Source organism: Eptesicus fuscus, chromosome 2, assembly GCF_027574615.1.
Source record: "Eptesicus fuscus isolate TK198812 chromosome 2, DD_ASM_mEF_20220401, whole genome shotgun sequence".
NCBI lineage: Eukaryota > Metazoa > Chordata > Mammalia > Chiroptera > Vespertilionidae > Eptesicus > Eptesicus fuscus.
The window spans coordinates 99,103,124-99,122,268 of record NC_072474.1 but is presented as its reverse complement, the minus strand read 5'-3'; the positions used below and the strand labels follow the sequence as shown (position 1 = coordinate 99,122,268).

General features: G+C 34.4%; 1 protein-coding gene across 3 annotated transcripts in view; it reads left to right on the top strand.

Moving 5' to 3' along the window:
- PCDH7 (protocadherin 7) overlaps positions 1 to 19,145 on the top strand; it is a 431,945-nt gene that overhangs the window by 192,820 nt on the left and 219,980 nt on the right. For all 3 annotated transcript variants that reach the window (XM_054729602.1, XM_054729606.1, XM_054729604.1), the window contains exon 2: positions 10,118 to 10,334. In XM_054729602.1, the coding sequence (XP_054585577.1) occupies positions 10,118 to 10,334 (217 nt within the window). The remainder of the gene's footprint in view (positions 1 to 10,117; positions 10,335 to 19,145) is intronic.

Below are 19,145 nucleotides of genomic sequence, written 5' to 3'. Positions count from 1 at the left end.
GTGTATTTTAGTTCATGATCTTTGTTTTATGAGTAAATACATTCCAATATGCATTAATATTTGCAGTGCCATGTAATGTACTAAGGAATTTCTTAATGAGTGAGTAGAGTCAACTTTAAAATTATTGATTTCAACCATTTAGCCCCTGATCCAATACACCTGTATTCTTAGTTTCAGAGAATATGGAACCAGAAAAGATATTAAATATCATCCACTGTAACTCCTTCATTTTAAAGTTGAAGGTGCTATAGCTGAAACATTGATCTTTCCCCTAGATTTTATAATATTAGAGCCAGTGCTTGAATCCAAGTCTCCAGATTCCCCAGTTCAGATTTGTTTCCAAAAAGGATAAGAAATATCAAAACATGTTAATAGGTGACAATTGAATATAAACTATTTTTAAGGTACTTTCATTGAAAGAGGAGCATAATGGAGAAACACTGTTTATAAGGACTTTATATATTAGTTGAAAAACCCACATAACATTTAAAAATATGAATAAAATAGAAAAGTTGTAATTTTTACATTTGATTTTTTTAATAATTTTATATGGTTGAAACAAATTAAAAAATAATGTTTCACAGAGTGGGAAAATTATATGAAATTCAAAAATGTTAAATAAGTTTTATTGGAACACTAGAGGCCCGGTGCACAGATTTGTGCACTGGTGTGGTCCCTCAGCCTGGCCTGCGGGGATTGGGCTGAAACTGGCTCTCCAACATCCCCTGAGGGGTCCTGCATTGTGAGAGGGTGCAGGCCAGGCCAAGGGACCCCACCGGTGCACAATTGGGACTAGGGAGGGATTGCAGAAGGGCTCCAGGGAGTGTCCGGCCCATCTCGCCCAGTCCCGATTGGCTGGACCCTAGCAGCAAGCTAACCTATTGGTCAGAGCGTCTGCCCTCTGGTGGTCAGTGCACATCATAGCGACTGGTCAAACAGTCGCTTAGGCTTTTATGTATATAGATGGCCAATGTGTATCATGGCAGCTCCTGCGTTGAGCATCTGCCCCCTGGTGGTCAGTGCACGTCATAGCGACCAGTCAGACAGACATTTAGTATTTTAGTCTTTTATATATATAGATGGCCATGCTTATTCAATTTAGCATCTTTAGTGACTGTTCAGTAGCCAAGTTGAGTAGTTGTGGCACAGAGCTCTGACTTACAAAGCCTAAACTATTTACTTTCTCATACTTCACAGAAAAATTTTGTCACTCCTGAACTAAGTTTAAAAGAAGTTAGCACAAAGAGCAAAAACTAGATTGAATAATTGTGTCCACAATATAGAGGACACACAATTCCCACAATTTGGGTTTTAGAGCATAATACCTATTTTTACAGTTTTCAGGGGGAAAAAGTGTTTGCGCACATTTACTAAGAATTTTAAGCTTTGGCCAACTCTCCCCCCTCTGATATTTTTCATTATGGGGAAAATATAAGAATCCCATTTGTATTTAAGGCTAGAGTAGCTATTGCTGTTGTTTAAACATTGAATTTTTTTATTTTTTTCTCATTTGCAAAATCAGAATATTAATATAACCCACGTGGGGATGATATGAGAAGTGACAGCATAAGTAAAATGAATAGCATTTTCCTGGGACATAGTAGTTACTATTTTAATAGTGTCTTCATTATTCTTTGCAATATTAAATAGCTTATGATTTAATATTGAACTGGACTAAGAACTATGAAGTATCACCTGCGTTTGTAGTTTCTAAAGTACAACTGTGAACAAATGTGTCAAAATATAATTACATACAAGGCAAAAGAAATAAAGTTATTTAACTTCTCCTTCCCCAAATTAGTGTTTTAATTAATCCAAATGTCTCAACATGCTTCTTTTTAATGTTCTTTCATCTGCCATTGACTTGAAAGAAAGAAAGGCAGTTTGAAGTAAGGAAGAACCTTGAGATGTTAGCAAAGGAAGACGCCCTCAAAAGTTAAAAGACCTGATTAAGGTTTGTTTGAAGGTTCTGCCAGACATATTTCAACTAATGCACTATGGAATCCTAGATATGTTTGTTCAGTAGCCACTGACACGGGTTGAAATGTTTGCAGGGTAATCAAGTAGCAGTTCATGTGCAAGGGAAGAGCTCAGAGTCTTAGCTCCCCTGTAAACAGAAAATGCAGCCCTCCTTCTAGTCCTGCAATGTTCTGCCCGCGACTGTTTCAGCGCTTTATGACTGACAAAGAGAGTCATTAGGAGTCTGTTTGATAGACATAACTAAGTGAATTGGAAAAAATAAAAAAGCCTTTTCAGCCCATTTGGAAATAATTGATGCGACTGAGACAGCTGTATGTGAGTTCCAGATAAGGGGATTTATGGAGAAACTACTGAAGCTAAAAAGGAAGGTGCACACTTAAAGGTCCAGAAAAGTTGTCTGTAAGACACAGAGCAGTATTCAATAGGGAAGGAGATTTAACCTGAAGTTCTTTCCTGTGGCTTCCTTAGGGTCCTATCCTCTTGCAAATAAAATCGCTGTAAATGCAGTGTCACTAGGTTATAAGAAATGGATTCCAAGGGAAAAAAATGTCTGTACTCTCACCTTAATACTGTTTTCTCTCTTACTGTAAGTATTGTGTATTATATGATACTCCCAAAAGTTCAGCTGTTTTATGTTTCCTCTCCTAAAATTAGCCACTTCCCTGTTAGAGAAAGCAATCTGTTTTTATTGTGCAGATTGTAACCTAGAAGATTTTGCCAATGATGATAGATGAAGGGCAAATATTTTAAAGCATTTAAAATATTTTAAAGTATGTCTGTTTATGGGACATAATATTTGCTTTTATGGTGTGATGTTTACCTTTGAATCTAACAATTAAGAATGGATAAAAATAGAGGTATTTTAATTATTTACTTTTAATATGCATCTGATCTCTATTGCTTTTCCTAGCAACTATAAATGAACTTAGTGATTACTTAAAAAAAACACACAAAAAAAAACACAGCACTTGGAAATGTTATACATGTTTGGCAGTGATTGTATTCCAAAAACAGAATAACATATTGCTGCTAATTTAAAAATTAATTTCCTGAACGGTGCAGATTGTATGTAGTACATGTTATTATATCAGCACTTTCAGAAAAGAAGGGTAATTATATAGTTCTCTAAACTTAGAAAAAAAAAGAATGATATTTGCAAGATAAAATAACAAAATAAGCTGCTTGTGATAGTTGTAGTTCAGTTGGACATCAGCTTTTTAGATATTTTTAAAAAATCACTTTTTAGAAAATGGTTTAGTCCTCTAACGAATTTGAAATGTGGGAATTTAACTTCCCTTGAACCCTCTGAAAAAGAGCAGGGTGAGATCTGGCTGCGAGTACCTATTTGAGTGACCTGTAAACTCTTTAATGCCCAGGTCTAGGTTAACTGTTTGGTAACTTACATTATCAATCATGGAGGTGCAGTTTAAAAATAAATAAATAATAAATAAATAAATAAATAGAATGCTCACCACATTGTCCTTTTATAAATGCCTTATCCCTTCCAATAATGTAGTTAGAACACAAGCCTTATTTCTGTAATCCAAAAGTATTCTAATTGCCCTCCTCATCTAAGCAACCTGTCTTTTTCCTGATCCCAAGTTCTCCAGGATACTGATTTTAACATCTGTTCACTTTCTTCAGAAAAAAAATATTAATGAGCAAATTGTATACCCCACAGCACCCAACTTAAAAATATTCTATTTGCTATGTTTGACCTTTCAAGGCTAAGAGGTTAATTTTATATGGAAACTAGAGGCCTGGTGCAAGAATTCATACATGGGTGGGGTCCGGCCGACCCGCCTGATCAGGGCTGATTGATTGGCCAGGTCTGCCAGGGGGAGGGGACATGGGAAGTTGGCCGGCTGGCCCCACCACCGATATGGGTAGGGGCCAATCAGGGGCAGGGCTGGCAAGGGGGAGGGGTTGCAGGAAGCTGGCCGGCCAGCCCCGCCCCTTGGTCGAACTCCTGGTGGAGGGGACAATTTGCATATTAGCCTTTTATTATATAGGACTAGAGGCCCAGTGCACAAAATTCATGCATGGGGTGGGGGGAGGCTCCATCAGCCTGGCCTGTACTCTCTCACAATCTGGGACCGCTGGCTCCTAACCGCTCACCTGCCTGCCTGCCTGATTACCCCTAACCACTCTGCCTCAGCCCCACCACCGTGGCTTTGTCTGGAAGGAGGACAGGACGAATGGAAGATGTCCAGTTGACCTGGTCTAATTAGCATATTACCCTTTTATTAGTATAGATGATTATTGTAGTCACACATCCCTACCTTGGGCTCACCAGAATTTCTAGTGAGGAGGAAGGACAGGAAGAGGCAGCCTCAGGGCCACCCATGGTGTGAGTGTAAGAATAGAAGACAGAGGTCCTCTCCATTAACACCTTTGCCCAACTCCTCATATGACCCATAACTTTCCAGGAAATAAATCAAATAAAATTATATTAAGAGTAGAGAATGCTTGTTCCCAGTCTATGGTAGTTCAAATTAGTGTCAACTCTAATGCATTTCCATCATTTGAGGACTGAAATATTCCAGTGATTGTATATTATGGGGAGTTACCTTTTAATATATTTGTAATAACCTGTAAAATATCTGGGAAGTTCTCATAGTAGGGTGTGTCTTGGAGTTAAGTCTCCAGTATGTCATAATGGAATAAAAAACTAGTTGAGAAATGACATTCTAAAATACTGAAATATAGAAATGTGAATGCTTAATAAGTGATTGGATTCAAATAGCTTTTGAAAAATTTGTGTTAATATATGTGCATATTTGTCTTGCAAATAATTTGTATTTAAAACAATAAAAACTTAGTGCATTAATAGGAGAATTAGGTTTGAAATTTAATGTGATTTTTAAAAATTCTATTTAGAAGCACTGTGAATTACTGGGCTGATAATATATATTTTTTATATTTAAAAAAATAAACCTAAAACATAATGGGAAATAGTTCTAGTTATATAGCTATATAGCTGTGGCCTGAGGTATAATGCCTTTTATAGTATATGTCTTTGAGGGAGCTTAAGGCTCTTTTTATAAACTATCTCATTATTTCTCAGGGAATTTAAGTTCGTAAGGGGCAGATATTATTATCTCTATTTTACAGACCCTGAGCCTAAGGCATAAGAACCAAGGGTCAGCTAACTTGTGTGAGGTCAATAGGGAATCAATAGAGTTACTTGGAATAGAATCTTTTTCTGTTATTTCTAATGTACTTTTTTTCTCATTAAACACACACATACACACATGCCCCATGCATGAGTTTCCTCATCATATATACTATTTACCTTGCCTCTGTGATTTTATTTTTTATTCCATTTCTGTCTTAATTATATTTTGTTCACATCCACCTTATGTTATGAGCACCCCTTTTTGCTTGCATCTTCAAATACTTACCTTAAAGCAAAATTTTAATACCATGAAGAAAGACAATATGTATAGATAAATAACGTAAACTGTTAACACAAATCTTTTTCTTTTTTTTAAATTAAAGATAGTTGGACTCTTTAAAAAATATTTTTATTGATTTCAGAGAGGAAGGGAGGAGAGAGAGGTAGAAACATCAATGATGAGAGAAAAATCATTGATCGATTGCCTCCTACACACAGCAGACAGCCCTCAACTGGCATTTGCCCTGGGTGGGAATCGAACCCTGATATCCTGGTTCATAGATTGATGCTCAAGCACTGTGCCACGCCGGCTGGGCATAAATCTTTTTCTTTTAACTGTGACCCTACTTCTTTTATATGTTCCATTTTTAAGTTAGCAACCCATCTCCAATTTCTCCTTTTTTCCATATATTTACATTTCGGTCTTTTACTTCCTTTGGCCTAATCTATACTTGTTCTGCAGAGTTTAGGGATTTCATAGCCACAATAACCTTGTAATGGATGAATCCAATGGACATATGGTAGTCAGCATTCTTCTCCATGTCTCTGATGCTTTTTGAACATAGAAGATTTTCTTTCTTTTTAGAAATGATGGCTTCTTTGGCTTCTGAGTCTCCAAAGCAACCTGGTTTTCTTACTCACCCTCATTTTTATTATTTGCTGCTGGCCCCAACTATGGAATCTATAATCAGCCCTCCAATACATATTATTTATCAAACTTTGTTTAGAGTTCCCAGCCCACAAGTCTCTCCTTTGCAATGCATACCTTAAGTTCCCAAGCAGGTCTCGCAGCATCTTTTTTGTACCTCTATTTTATTGGAAACTCGATCATATGATGTTTTATCTGTTTTTATATAGCTATAAGGTTTAATATCTTAAATGTGTAGAAACATTGTTGGAACATCTTTGGAAACTATTATGTTTACAAAATAAATGTAGGCATAGTGAATTAGTGACTGAATCTAATCAGCCACACTGATCTTGCTGCCCATTCTCACTACTGTTTCTTCATAGTTCACCCTTTTTAACATAATCTTCTGCTTTCAATAGTTCTTCTAAGCCCTTTTCTGTAAGGAATTGCCAAATCATTATCTTTAACTTTACCCTTTCAATTACGTCATTCATTTGTCTAAATAAAATCTTTGACTTCTGCTTCCTTCTGTTTATAATTCTCACACACATCCCACTCAGAATTTTTGGAATGATTTTCTTGGGAGATCTTTTTCTTTCATAACTCATTTCATTTTCAAACACATCTTCACAGTTTCAAAGAGCTGGAAGGCCAACACTCTTCCTCACGCTCTTCTGATCTTTCCTCTTTTAGAAAGATCAGTTTGCCTGCGTAAGACATGAAATTATTTTATCATAAAGAGAAAAATACAAAGCTCAGACACCTCAGGTCATTAGAAGACTTCATGTCAATACATTTGCATCTCAAGAGGGAACCATGGTTCTACTAACTCTTGAGGGAACTCTATGGACACTTAGGGGACCAGCTAGTTTTCTGGGTCGGTTTAGTCTTTTTATCCTCATCCCATATGTTCTCTCAGTTGTAGAGTTTTTACTCTATTTGCCTTTTCATCACCTGGGGAGATGTTATAAACCACTGATATCCAGACCCACAATGAATGCTGATTTCATTGTGCGACTGTTATTGGCATTATGTTTTTTACAAGTACTCTGGGTCGTTCTAAGCTACATCTTGGTTTAAGAATTACCACTTAAACCACCCCAATTCAGAATATCAGTAATTAACAAGGTGACAGTTATGTGTAATGTATAATGCAAACTGATTCTCTCTGTCACACAGTCGACGAATTGCTTTACATTTTTGGTTTCAATATTTCTGGAATATAAAAATAATAGGAATTCTGTGTTATAAATTTTTCTGTAAAGGTTATCGTCTCAATAGACCTAACCTGATGATGAAAGATGATAAAATACTTAACTGTCTATCTAGCTATCATCTCCATATCTATCTATTTATGTAAATTTACATGTCTGATTGACTATTGATATGAAAGCTTAACTTTTGCAGAATTCAGGATTTAGTATTCTGTACTAATTTGGTTCACATTACCAACTTACAAACCTTGCCACAGTAATTTTAATTATTAAAAATGATCAAAGTAGAGTTTAAGGGATAGTAATATAAAGCTGATACTGTACTATGCAATTCTAATGGGATTTGTTATATAAAGCAGATAGAAATGATTGATGGGTAGTTTATGATCCATTGGGTGATACTCTACTTTAAATTTTTATTCTAAATTGTTTTTATTCAGGAATTATTTTAAGTAAAACATTTTGTACAAAAGGAAGCACTCATGAATATAAGTATTTTTGGAATATATATTGATCTCTGTATTTTAAAATTAAAACATTTTTCATCATTGAATTTAATATGGAACCCAAAATATTTTATGGAGATTAAAGTGTTCACATTCAAAATATGTTAGGCAATTAATAAAATAAAATGCACAGATAGATTCATTGCAGTTATTATATAACACATTATAGAAAAATAATTGTTTTGCACATTTGTCATTTCAAACATACCTATCACCTGTTTCTCTGCAATTCTATCAACTTCGGTGGAACCAGTGTATAAACACCCCACCGTTGCCCATTTTCTTATATTTGTATTAAAATGAAACATCATTTCTTACAATTTCTTATTCATTTTCCTTTGGTCAATTTATAACTATAAACTATGTATTTTCTTATATATTTTGAACTTCTTGCATTAGTAAAGACTGATTTTAAAAGATTTGAAACTCATTAAAACAGAATTTGATATTGCTATGTCTTGAAGTGATAATATATCTCCATGACCCTTGGTGTTCTTTCCTAAATTTATCATTGTCATTAAAATATCATTCAGTAGAATATACTTTGGTGTGTATATTGTGCAGAGCAATGTGGTTTGAGGAAACTGTCAGTGGTCTCATTTCCAAGGTGAGACTAAAGACATAAACCATATCACAGATAGTTTGCAGTCAACAGGGAGTGATAAATGAAAAAGAAAAGAAAAGAAAATATATACACATAAGATAAAGCATCATAAATATAAAGAGGTTTCACAATCTCACAACTGTAAATAAGTATAAGAATTATTAATAAAATAAGGATAATACTAGTATTTCTGTATGGTATATTGTCATAAAATTTGGCCCATGACGTGTGTGCTGTTTGTACTATAAATATTTTGAGATTGTTTTAAAATACTTTAGTCCCAATTCAGTGAAACATTATGAAGAGAATGTGCTTTAAATGCTTTCCCTTTACAATAAAATTCAGTGTGCACAAAGTCTGATTTTTACCTAGAATGAAAAAGATTTTATAGCAACTGTATAGGACAAATAACTACATGGAAGGTGAGGTACTGAGTTCCAAATACCAATAATGGACAATATTCCTGGACAATCTTCTATCTGAGTCAAAATAAAGGGAAGATTTGTGGAAACGTGTGTTAGTCTTTAGCAAAGACAGTTTATAAATTTGGGGAAAATGTCACAATTCTTAGTTTTCCCTTTAATAATCTATCATGTGTCTATAATCCTTAACATTTTTAAGAATTCTTCTGGTCCCAGTTTTAAGTAGTGATTTGTACCATTAGCATTCAAGTTATAAAAGTGCAAAAAATGTTCTTTAACTTTCTCACTATTTTCTGGCAGGATTAGTTGTATACTTTATATGAGAAAAAAATGTATGTTACAGTTTTAAAAATCTATATATTTATGCTATTTTCAAACCACACAAGAGCTTCAAACCCAGCTATTGCCATGAATAACCTCAGACAGATATTACAGAATCTTTTTCATATTATCCTCCCACCCCAGATATTATGTATGTAACCCTGTCAATGGATGGCATTAGTTTGTTTCCTTAACAAACCTACATTTTTTTGTTTTATTTTGTAGTTACAATAATGTATAAATTCCATGTATAGTAAATCTTCAGTCCAGCCAATGTCAGTATCATTGGAAATTGTGGGGTTCAATTAGATAAAGATTTGCAACATTTTTAAAATCCAGTCTAAAGGCTGTACATGATGTTACTCTTTTAGAACAAATTAGTCATGGAAAGCACATACTATTAAACTCTTTTAGTTCATTTTCCATTCCCTGGTTAAGAAAACTTTTATCTATTATTTCAATACTACCCTCAAAATCTCAGGGTCAATAGGTAATATGTTTAACATGAATGAAGTAAGAAATATATTCTTATTTTTTAGCAACTGCATCTGAATTCCTACTCATCAGCTCTACCTTTAATAGTTTAAGTCATCTGCCAGAACACACATTTTTAAACCATTAGATCATATGGAAAATGTATTTAAAATGAAGTCTTCTTGCAATGTATTAATTCAATATTTATTGCTTTCTCAAACCACTGATCCTTGTTTTTATAGAGTCCACTTGTGAAAAATATATTTGAAGTGAAGACTACAGAATAGATAAAGATGGAATAAGTGGGACTAACATAGATTTAAATGTGTGTTTTAGTGAAATTGCTGTTTTCTAATCTCTGTTTCAGAAAGAGAATTTTCAGCTTGTGTAGAATAAAATCTAAGTTCTAGGCATTAAGGAGTTAACCAAATAGATTTCATCATATCATATTAACCATTTTATATTGAATGAGTTGTCAGTAGACCTTAATGTATGTAATTTATGTATTTTTAATAAGATCATTGACAATCTTCTACCTTAGTGACATTCAGAATCTTTTCTTTTACAGCCATTTCGTAGAGTGACGTTTTCTGTTGTGAGTCAGCCTCAGGACCCACATCAGGGGTCACTGCAGAGTTGCTATGACAGCGGGCTGGAGGAGTCAGAAACACCAAGCAGTAAGAGTTCATCAGGGCCAAGACTGGGTGCCCTTCCACTCCCAGAGGACAACTATGAGAGGACCACGCCGGATGGCAGTGTTGGTGAGGCAGAGCATATGGAAAATGGTAGGGGCAAACACAACATCCACACACATAATCACGCTAGCGAGCCGTAATAAGTAGCCTCGTGAAGGTCAGTCTAAAACCAAAATAAAACAGCTGACACTAAAACTCTTCTATTTGAAATCATAAATACTTCCTAAAGTACAAAGAAATGCCAAGTAAAGGAACATAACTATATAGATAAAATTCACCGTTGTAAGACAGCCTGTCAGAAATAAACAGTTACAAATAAGAGTAGTACCTGTTATGAAAAAAAACTAAATTAGTGCATAATACTGAAATGAGAGCAATTTGAGAAAGGTCATGTGTTATTGTTTTCTTCTATTCATTTTTGTCATGCAACTATTTCTTCAATTGCAACTGTCCAGTCTTAGTGAAAGGAAATGACAGTCAACATACTTGCACTACTCTTTCTTCTCCCAGGCATTTAGAAAAGCATTTTCAAACCTTCCCTTCAATGATAGCTGAAATGGAGTCGAAGGAGAACGGTATTATCTTGTTCTTGAAAGTATATTGTAAATGCTATTAGAATTCCCCTCTCACTTAAGTATAAGATTTTTCTCATTTTTGTGTAAGGAAACGGGAGGAAAACAAATCATAGTACTCTATTTCTCTTTCTCTTGTGAGATGATTCTCATAAATAACACAACAATTGGCCTTATGCACATTTCTCTCTAAGTAACCAAATTAAGATTGCGAATAGTACGTATAAAACTTTATGCATTCATTTATGTTCCCAAAGACAATGAGGTGATTTATTTTTTGTAATTCAGATTATAAGTAAATGCCTGAGGAATAGGTTTGTGTCTAATAATGGAACGGTGAATTTCTTACTAAGTTTATTATTATTTCAAGTATGAAAAGAGATTATATGTAGGGGAAGTAAGGGGAATCACAAACATTTTATCTCATGAAAACTGGAAATTAATTTTTTTAATCATTTCATCCCCCAAGTGAAATAAGACATTCTTTTTGTTACATAGCAGTTTCTTTAGTGATGATATGCAAATAGAACATATTAATGCAGAAGGAACTGATTTTTTTCTAGAGTTTTAACTATTAATATTAAAATGCAACACTAGAGAATAATATATCCAAAGTGACCCCAAGTGAAATTATTGCTAAACTAAGCAATATTAAATAATTATTTTTCCACATTGCTATCTGAGTTGGAAGATATGATGTCAGGGTCTGATTCTTGATAATCCCTCTTGATTAATTTAGAATTTAAATGGCATTTTGCCTTATGGCTATAAAGGCATGCTTATCTGTGTGTATGGTGGTGTGTGCTTATGTGGATGAGAGTTTGATATGGTTTTGAAGAATTAACTTTAGTGTTTTTAAAATAAGTATAAACATTTTTGATATGCATTGGAGTGCTGATGAATATATGTTTAAGGCAAATATGTTTGAAATGCTTTGCACAAAAGTAAAAATTAAATTCAAAACACTGTAATAATATTTTACATATGCACATGCTAGCATGCACACACTCAGGAAGGCAGGATTAATTACTTTAAGGGCATTACTATATGTGTGATTACCTTTTGATAGTACAATATGATTTTGTTTTTAAAAGTACTTGTCTCACCATAAACAACAATGAATAATTAAGTTTTTTTTATGTCAGCTATATTAATAGAAAAACTTTGTATCATTGGCATTTTGATCACACTTGCATGTAATTTATTTTTCTTTTGGTTTAAGGTGATTCAGTGCCTTCAAAATAAGAAAGAAATGATGGAAAGTTTACTAAGAAACATTTCCCAAAGAAGACTTTTAGTTTTTTTTTTTTTTTTTTTTTATAACCATGTTTTTTTAGTCTTGGCAACAGTAAGGACCATCATAATATAACTGATTTTTCCTGATTTTGTATGTGACTGACACTTGCAATTCAGAGTTTGCATGATGATTTGTCATCTGCTAGCTGTGACTCATGTTAGCCCTGCTCTGTAGGTGATGGCAGAAGGAGTAGAAGAAGTTGTGATTCACCTTGGGTGATCCAAATGTAGCCCTTGACATTTGAATAAGGGTTTGGTCAGGTCCAAGTTTTCAGACTAGCTATAAAGTGCAATTGTATTGCTTGCATTCTGGTAATTTCATTTTCAATTTTAATGGGTCATTCTGACATAAATAGAATTGGGATTGAAACCTGTCAAGTATTCATTTGTCATATTTAATTGGAATCCAGGTAATCGGCGGTGTCTTGCTTGGTTAGGTTTTAATCAGGATTTGTATTGGATTTTCCATGAAAATATCATTTTGGATGCTGTCCTAGTTTCTAATTATTATTACCTCAAATATTTTCCTTGAATTTTAACCTATGTGAAACTATGCAGTTATAACATTTTTTTGGATAAACTTTCATTGTAAAATTTAGAAGATAATTTTCAGTACAATGATATACAACATTCTAACACTCTAATGTCATAATGTAACCTACTATAAGTTGGGATAGTTAATAATAAAAATAAATTTTCACAGATGCTACAGTAAGGATACAATTAAACACAGGAATATGTAAGTAGATAGGCAGTGAAATGCACAAGTTTTACAAAAGCCTTTGTCTGGTTTCTATACTTTAGAATAATAAGTAAAATTCCATTAAGAAGGCATGTGGGTTAACTCTTTATTTAACAAGCTTTACTTTATATTCCAACCCACATTAGTGACAGATGCCAAATGAGATTTTCTCTTATTAGCTTAGGAAAGAAAATGCACTCTAAGATTAAGAATAAACATAATTTCTTAAAACCTGAGTCTAATAATTAGAATGAGGCCCACCAATTTGATAAATCCAAATTTGGGGTACTTACATTCATCCCATGGGTTACTAGAAATAAATAATGGAAATTATTCCATTTAAATTTTTTAAAGACCCTTATGAATTATACATGAAAAAGATCACTAATATAGTTTTCTTCCTTTTACATTAATTATTATCAATATTATGATTATTCAAGTTGATCCTTTGATAAGATTGGAGGAAACTGGTTATTTATTATTTTATTAAAATACATTCAGTGGAATAAAATATTTTAAAATAAGGAGTTCATGGTGGGAAGTTGAGTAATGATAAAATATTTGCAGATGAACTGTTAAAGTAAAACCTATAGTAATGAATTGATAATTGAAGTGAAAACCGAATATTAGGTTTGAAAACATGATCACATTAAGGGCAGGCATTGGCTATGCAAAAGCTTGCCCTGCTCTTAATTACATAGGAGCCTTCACACTTTCCCTTAGAGTGGTATTTCACAATTTCTTTAGGTCGATTGTATATATTTATCTTGGCCCCTGCTTTCATGCCATGGTCTCTTTACTCTTCCCAAAGTACCCCCTGAATCATACTTGCAAGGCTAGCTTGTCTTTGCTACGTATCACTGGAGCAGATGTATTATTTAATAACTCAAATATAAAAAGTGTTCCACTTGACCGCTAATTCCAGTTTTGCCACTAGGATTGTGTAGGTCACTTACTCCATCTGGGTCTGCTTCTGGTCATCTAATAAGGCAGTTAGCTAAATTAACTCTAAAATCTTAGCCAGAACCAGCAATCTACAATTCTCTCCTCACATCCAATTACTCTCTGGAACACAAAGAGACCTTTGGGTCTTTTAGCGAGATGGTGAGCAAATTTGATAATATGTGTTAATGTGGGCAGGGCAATGGTAATTCTAGGGCCTTCCTAGCAACCCATGTGCCATATGCATCCTTATAGTAGATAAATCAAAGCAGTGGCCTGAGTCCAGTGGTGTGATTTCTAGCCTTATGGGGGGAAAGGTTGGTACCACTATAAGCAATGGTGGGAGGCAGTTTTGGAGCCTCCTTCAAATCACACTATACAAGAGCCACCCATAGATCTGATCTAGCCCTGGGTGCAATATCCTTAAAATATATTAATTATGATTAAATGATCTCATGGTAGAATAAGCACATTTACTTTTTTATTTCCTTGACAGTGTGTGTAAACTTTGGTTAGAGTAAGAGTGATCAAAAGGTAAAAAACAGTATGTATTTTTCTCTAGGTAAAATTGCAAGTAGTTTAACACAAAATTAAATAAAAACAGGAAAACAGCAGTTGATCCATAGGGCAAATTTTAAAACGTTAAATTTGGTCACTCTAAATGCCTGAATAATTTTATGCTCTTGATTCTCTCAGATATTGAAGAAACAATTTTGATTTGTATATATTGACATTTTTTTAATTCCCCACTTCCAAACTTTCTCTGCTTCTTCAGACTTATATAAGCTACACTTAATTGTTGCTTTATTCATTCTCACCCCACATGCTTTAAGTAGCGTTTAGATTACATTGTCCTTGAAGGTTAAAACATGTCACAGTCCACCACAAGCCCATTTGGTACCTGCCATGCACTTTTTCCATTGCTTTCAGAAATAAATGACTCTCTACATGAAATATTATTTGAGAATAAGCCACCATTTTTTTATGACTATAGGTAATGAGCATATAGATGCAAGTCATATCTTTTTGTGAGATAAAGGGCCTTCTCTCTCTCTAGTGTCCTCCCACCTACCCAGTTTTCAGCAGTCACCTGTAAGCTACGCCATCGAGTCACTGCAGGCTTGTGCTGTTTTCAATTTAGATGGAAATACGTAGCACGGCTGCCTCTCTGTCTTCCAGAGATGCTCATGCGCTTGTTAATGTTGTAAACATAATTCCACGAAACAAATGCTCTGCAACGTCTTTCTGTAGGAAGAGACTAACGTTCCTTGGGAAGGATTCATTTTCGTGGCTCTGCCTGCCACCACGTCACTCTGGTTGCCAGTGTCTGACGGAGGCTGCATCTTCTACTTTCCCAGCCACCTGTGAAAAGGCCCCAGTCCCCAAGTGTCCTCAAGAAGTCCACGTGCCCTCACTTTAGGAGATCCCTGTTTACTCCTACTTCTTCAGATTTCTTAGAGAGGAGCAGGGATTATAAAGTCTCTACACTGGGTTTCAGTCAATGCAGATGTATGTACATCAGCTTTCCAGCAAAATGAGCAGCACAATCTAAAAGGACCTATAGGAGATATAGTCCCAGAGGAGGAGAGGCAATGTTGTGGATAGAATGCAGTGGTTTAAAACCAGGTTTTGAAACCTGATGATATCAGTTTGAACCCTGGCTTCTCCTCTTACTAATAGTGTAATCCCCTGACCTCTCTTAGCCCCCCACCTTTTTCAATAGTAAGTCATAGAATGACTGTGGAAGAAACAAAATAGGATAATAGCACCTAATAATTTATAAATAAGTATAACAGCAGCAATAATTTCACGATATTAATTGCTGATACAATTATTTGCTACTATTATTTAAATAATAATGATAAATAATTGTGGTTATTAATTACTGGTTGGATTGGACATAACACAATGGCTTCCTCATCAAAACATTATAAAATGTTTAGTCTCCCAAAGAAAGCATCCTGTAATTACTGGTAAGGATGACATTCTGACCTTGAATTACCTTTTGCTGAATTTCTCATTTTTGTAGGTTGACAAGGGCAACCACCAGGAGCAATGTCCTTTAAACATGTCAAGGACCTAAAATAAGGGAAGAAAGAATTGTATCTTCTAGCAGCAAATCTACCCAACTCTGTGCTCTTTTCAATTCTAGGTGGATGAAGCCATTATTATCTTCCCACATTCCCTATTCTCTTTTTAAAGAACGGTTTTACATTTTACACCTAGCATTCCAGTTGAATGAGTGTTGGTCAGGTGTACATTTCCTTTGAACTGTTGCAAAATGTTCGCATTGACGAGGAAAACAAGCTGAAAAAACCGTCCAATTAGTATGCTCACCGAACTCTCAGCCCTTTCTTTTTTAATCTCAGTATTAATAATTAACACTAATAAAACATATGGCTATATTACCCTTTTTATTCTAATTAGGCCCTTTAAAACTAAATCACTCCGCTGAACCTTCTGACATTTGAGGACAGAATGAGCTCTCATCAAATCTCAAAGTGACTTTGGAGGTCAGTTAGTGGGTTTGTTGCCTCCAGACTCTCAAAGCATTCGCTTATCGCAATTTTAATACACTTATTGAATAATGCATTGTATGCTTAGCTTCCTATTTAGTTAGGTATTATCCCCATATTTTCTGCATAGTTTTTTTGCTTATAGATTGTATGTACTTCTTCCTCGGATTTTTTTCTAGATTTGTGTATAAAATACTTGAAATACAACGACACTCTTAAGCATCTTAGGTGATAAAGAAACTCTGGAACTTGGCTTTTATAGTGTAGTTAGCACTCAACCTCAGAGGTGAGTCTACTTACTGAGAAACTGTTTCATCTCAATATTCTTCTTTTAGGGTAAAACACTTTATTGTTACCTTTTCTATTGTATGCTTTTTTTTTTTTTTGTATGAAAAGCTTTCTTCAGTAAAGCAAAGCAGAATAATATCTCTTGTTTAATGGAATGATTATATGGTGACAAAGCTGTGGTTATTCATTTTGATTCAACAAACATGCATTGAAAATAAAATATATCCAAGGTTCTCTGAGGAAGTTGAAGTGATGAAAAATAACTCCAGCATTCATGGTGGCAGTCCTTATGTCTGTAAGATACAACTTTGATTGTAGAGAGTTCACTATGTTATGAAAAAGAGAAAGCTCATTAGATTAGATTAGAGTGGTATGAAGTACAGAGAAGGGAGAGGGAATTATATAGACAAAACAATTGTAAATGTGTTTATTGAAATTTGACATTTAATAAATAACATTTTGGGCTGAAAGAAGGCCTTTAAATGTTACCTATTTCCTACATTGTATCCTCTCTTTTTACCTATCTTCAACATAGTTTAAAAAATTATTAAATTGGCTTGGAGGCTTCATGGTAAACTAAATTAAGCCAAATTATTTGTTTTGTTTTTAATTGCGCTTGTTTGTTTTCTATAACTTCCTTTTATAATGCTAAATATAATTAGTTTAAAAAAAAGCTTCAGAATGTATCATTGATGAAATTGGCAGCAGATGCCAAATCCAGGTCTAAACTACAGAACAGGTTAGTTTTATGTCTCTGTTCTCTCCTTGCTTATAAATATGAATAATTTCTAAAATATCTGCTTTAAATTAGGCCTTTCAAACATAATAAGAGTCTGTGAATAATCTTTTGAAATTATTGTTTTCTTTTCAGAAGACCAATTGTCTTACTCAAATTAAATAGATGATTAGATTAGGGTTGATTGCATTATATTAAGCTTATTTTTTAAAGCTATTTATTCCTTGTGTCTGGTTACAAATTGTTTTTGTAATTGCTATCTCAAGATGCAAGTTATGTTTCTGGGTATTTGTCTTTATGTTACATGCCTGTTCTAGCTGAAATATAGACAATAGGTTGCCTTGTTTTAAAATTTTGTTTCTCATAAATTTTCCTTAATCTCTGCAAATAGATTTTTGACATTACTCTCATTATCTTGTGTGCCTTCTTTTTACTATCCAGAAAGTATACTAAGTTTATTACAAAAGGAGAAAATATTTGAAATGCATGAAAATTTAAATGCTCCTTAGAAACAGATTTTCAACTGCTAAAATATGACAATCTTAAAAGAAACTAATTTTTGATACTGTATATAAAAATGAAATCTGTGACATGTGCTATAAAATATTTTGGTAATAAAAAGGTAGTAGAATAGTTTCCTGCTGTACTCATTCATTTCTCTTGCAAAATATACATTCTTTGACTTTATTTCTTATCTGAACTACTCAGCATCTACAGAGAGGAAGTAATTGGAGGACCCACATAAATCTGAGAGTGGTTTGCTTCTCTGAGGTTGCATTCCTGAGCTTCAGTGATCTAGGCTGAATCATGCACATTGTTCCTATTCAGTTTGAGGCTGCATTTCACTGACCCAGCATTTGTAGCAAAAGGTCAGAGCAGCCATAGATGAAATTTTATACAATGAACAGAGAATTTGCACTATTGTCAGAATTCACTAAGTTCAATATCCATTTGTTGAGCATTTTACTCTATGCAAATTTCCATGGAGGACCCAAAGGTGAGGGAGGCATGCTCTCTGCCTTCTATGCATTTTAGTATTGCGGTGGAGATGAGATGTACAGAATTAGATGTTTAAAAGTAAAGGCATAAGAGGCTCTCTACAGATTAAATGATGCTATGGCCAGAGGGAGAGATGGGTAGCAGATAAGAATTGTAGCCAATCTTGAAGGATGGGTAGGGAGCTATTTGATAAACAGAAATATGGGTAAGATTGTAGAGAATCATGAGTGATGCCAAGAATAGCAACCTGAGAGGGTGGGAAAACATTGGTGCTATTGACAACCTGGGAAAACTAGAAGAATAGCACATTTCCAGGAGAATGTACCAGGAGAAGGTATGTGGGCTTTAAGGTACCCTTAAACATCCAGGTGACATCTAGCAGGTGATTGAAAAAAATATATATTTGAAACTTGAGAGTACAAAGCGTAGCAGAAATACAGCTTTAAAGTCATTAGCACCCTGGGGATTATGAAATCTTGGGAACAAATAAGATAGTTAATTCAGCATATGATACCAAGAAGAGATAATGTCCAACAGAGTATGTGAAAACAATACTGAACTATAAGAGAATATTGGAGAAATAAGTTTGGTGCTGGGAAGGATATTTAAAAAAATGTGGCAGGTTGAGGAGGGATTTAGAATTAGAAAATTGGTGGTTATCAAATGCCCAGGGATGCAGAGATGGAGGGAAAGATGTAGACACATGATTGTACAGCCATTGATGAATGAAGAGAAATAGGAGACCTAGTTTGGAGCTATATTTTACATGCCTTGTCTCCCACTGTACTGTAAGTGGTGTAAGAGTAGGAC